This window comes from Egretta garzetta, unplaced genomic scaffold, assembly GCF_000687185.1.
Source record: "Egretta garzetta isolate BGI_Z169 unplaced genomic scaffold, ASM68718v1 scaffold138, whole genome shotgun sequence".
Lineage (NCBI taxonomy): Eukaryota > Metazoa > Chordata > Aves > Pelecaniformes > Ardeidae > Egretta > Egretta garzetta.
The window spans coordinates 1,509,605-1,512,978 of record NW_009260598.1 but is presented as its reverse complement, the minus strand read 5'-3'; the positions used below and the strand labels follow the sequence as shown (position 1 = coordinate 1,512,978).

At 44.0% G+C, this 3,374-nt stretch overlaps 1 protein-coding gene across 1 annotated transcript in view; it reads right to left on the bottom strand.

Annotated features, from left to right (window-relative positions):
- OSTM1 (osteoclastogenesis associated transmembrane protein 1) overlaps nucleotides 1-2,434 on the bottom strand; it is a 7,771-nt gene extending 5,337 nt beyond the window's left edge. Inside the window, exons 1-2 of the mRNA XM_009644762.2 lie at nucleotides 2,393-2,434; nucleotides 950-1,064 (exon numbers count right to left, since the gene is read on the bottom strand). Coding sequence (XP_009643057.1) covers nucleotides 950-1,064; nucleotides 2,393-2,434 — 157 coding nt within the window. The remainder of the gene's footprint in view (nucleotides 1-949; nucleotides 1,065-2,392) is intronic.
- Nucleotides 2,435-3,374: the final 940 nt, after the last annotated feature.

Below are 3,374 nucleotides of genomic sequence, written 5' to 3'. Positions count from 1 at the left end.
AGCGGTTTGGGCATTTAGATTTTCAGCAACAGCACCGTGAGAGCAAGCCAACATCCTAGGAAATTCTCCCGAAAGAAGGAAGCGCCATCAGGATTGAGGGTGAGCATTCAGCTGGACACTGAGCAGGCAGCACGCAGGCCACAGGCTAAGCACAGCAGGACAGCATAGACAGTACAGCTGCTCCTGTGCCACCTTCCCTGCCTTCACACGGCCCAGGCTCACAAATGAAAACAAACTCTTCTGGGCTCTCAAAGGAGACTGCAGCAAACCCAGCATCTTTAACACTCAACTTCATAAAGCTATTCCCACTGTTTTCTAGTGCGCCTCTTAGTATAGGGTCCCACTTCCCACGCCAGGGAAACGTCAAAAAGCCACAGTTTGACTGTAAGCGTGGCACAGCACCATCGGCATGGCACCGTGAGATACAGGGATAGACTTGGATACCCTCCACCCATAAAATGAAATAAAAAGTACGGCTGTGGAGGCAGATACCATTCAACACGTAAGAATTCCAGAGTTACTGACTTTATTAACAAATAAGGAAAAGTTTCTTATGTTTTTGTTTTGTGGGGTTTGTTTTGTTTTGTTTTTTTTTAAATGGGAAGACTGGGAAAAACAGAAGAAACCACAGTCAAGCTAAGGCAAGTCTCCAGCAGGGTCTGTAGGTCACAAAGAAAACTAACGTGACTACATTTTGAAAGAACACCCTAAAAGAAATATCTATATAACAACTTTTTCCAATAGACTAGTGCCCTCCAGTTTTGGCAGCATTCCTTACAAAATAAAAAGCTCCTGTACCCCTCATTAGAGGGGTTCTAATTTAATATTTTTATGTTATATACTGTCTGTATTTAAACAAATACATACAATTCTGATCTGTGCAAATTTTAGAGGCAAAGTTAAGCTAAGTCATAACAATAGCATGAAAGCTACGGAACGAGTCACGTACTTGCACAGTTGGCTGCCTCCCAGGTTTCGTTAAAGAACTCCGAAAGGGTCACAACTATCTGCAGCCTGTCTGAGGTCAAGATGCTTTTGGCACAGTTGTGGCTCTCGGAAGAATTCTAGAAGAAAAAAGGAAACAACAAAAAAAGCAATCAGGTGTTAAAAATACAAATGGAAAATTTTTAAATGTATTTTAGGCAGGCACAGCTAAACAATCGCATCTCATCCCATTGATATTTCTAGAATAGGCAGAGCAGAATTGATAAAATTCTTTTGATTCTCCAAATGGTACTAGGAGCACCACAGCTTACTGCACATTGTCTTTGAAGACCAACTAGGACTGCACGCAAGTCAGTCAAAAATATGTGACTGGAGGAAAAAAAAAAAAAAAAAAGGCAAGCCAGGTAGCTCATATTTATCCACTTCCAGGCCGCCGCCCCAGGAACCAGCTCAAGGCACGAGCAGCCCAAGAGAAGGACGTTAGGCTGCAGGCATATCTGAAGGAACTGAACCAACAGACAGGCCTCAAAACAAACCAAACTCAAACAACAGAAAACAATGTCCAAAACCACTGTACCAACGTACTGTATCAGCATCAAACTTCCCCCTGATGCAGCAATACCAGAAACGCAGTCCTCTGCTAAGCAGCACCTGCAGCAGCTCCCCCAAGCCTACAACCAGGACAGGCTCTCGTCCTCCCCAGACGTAGGTACCAAGCTCACCTGGGCTTAGTGAGCCACCCAATGCACCCCTTCCCCAAAGCAGGCACTGGCACAACTCTTACAGCAACTTAGTCTCTGGACCAAGTTAATCAGAAAATGCAGAGCAATTTAAAGCACTTAAAGAACAAACAGGAAGTATCCCTATCAGAATTCAGAACCATGTTTTTCTCCTTGACAGCTTTATTTTCTCCCTGAAATCACTGATACAAAACCATGACCTCCAGTCAGCTGACTCCCGTGCTCTGGCTTCTGGATGCTAAATTGACTTAAGCACTTCTCCAAATTGCCAAAGCTGCCAAAAGCCTCCTCAATAAGTGACGTGGGACATACAAGAAAATAATCTCTTTAACGAGAAACATGTTCCTTGCAGAGCTTTATGAGAAATCCAGTTTCCACCCCTCTCTGTTAAAACAGGCTTATTTTTTTAAAGAAGTTTCCCTTGGAGACTCGACTGCAGAAATCAAATGTTGCCACATCTGGTAACTCCTACGTTCACCCGCTTTCATTTCTACTAAATTACAAACAGATATGCAAGAAAGTTGTTTATGCAGGAAACTCTCTGGTCGCTTCATGAAGGCTTTTAACTGTGAAACTTCCTCACCGGCTGAACTCATCAGTGGGACAAAGCACTTTAAATCCAAAACTGAAATCAAGTAGACCTACACCACTGCTTAAATATGTTTGCCTAATTTATTCTTTAATTAGCCTAGTGAAGAGGATTTTACATTTCGGAGATGTCCAAAACTTAACTTGGCTGCTTCTTTCATGTTGCACTATAACTACTGTAGGATGGCAAAGATAAAAATATCAGATATCTGATTACTTGCGATCACGGATTGAGATTGCAAGAGGTCACCTCATTTACTTATTTATTTAGTTAATCTAGGCACAGAAGGAAGGCCAAACACTCTCCGAGACAGACGTGCCTTCCAGGCCACATAGTGGGCCACTCCTCCCAGGCTGCCAGCGCTCAAGAACAGCAGCTGCAATGAGTTCACACATATTGCAAGTACTGGGATATGTTTGGCAACCTAACCCCAGCCAAAACATCATGCTGAAAGTACCCGAGAAAATTTCTCACTTTCATGTTACCTAGTCACTGGTATGAAACAGCTCCCATATGAGAAACAAATAAGCGGACTACAGGTTTGCAAACTAAAACAAGAGACCACTGGCTAGATATTTGCCCCGGAGAGGACAATTATCAAATGAACGTCCATGCGCTTTTCCAATACAAGCGCTGGGATCGTGAGGGGGAACAGGCAGAACACGCACCAAGACCAGAAAGCGGTACTTCTTCACACGACAGGTAAGCGAGCTGTGAGATGGTTTGCAGCTGGACACTGCGGCACCAGAAGTTTACCTGGGTTTAAAGAGCAATGGATTTTTCTTGACAATGGTGATTCTAAAGACAGATTCAGAGATCCCAAGACTGGAAGCACAACTGTACTCCTACCAGGGCACCCACTTCTAGCCTTCATCAGAGAACGGGCAAAGGCCCTTTGGTCTGATCCACTGCTGTCATCCTCACATCATCCCAGGGACTAACTTTTACAAACGGATAAACTGGAGTGAGAACACGCAAAACTAGTCACGAACTACCTCTAAGAAATTAATGGGGCGGGGAAGATGATCAAGAGTCTGGAGGATGTAAACAGAAGACCCAGCTTCAGGCAAGGTTTCCCGCCAGTGGGGTGCACAGACTCC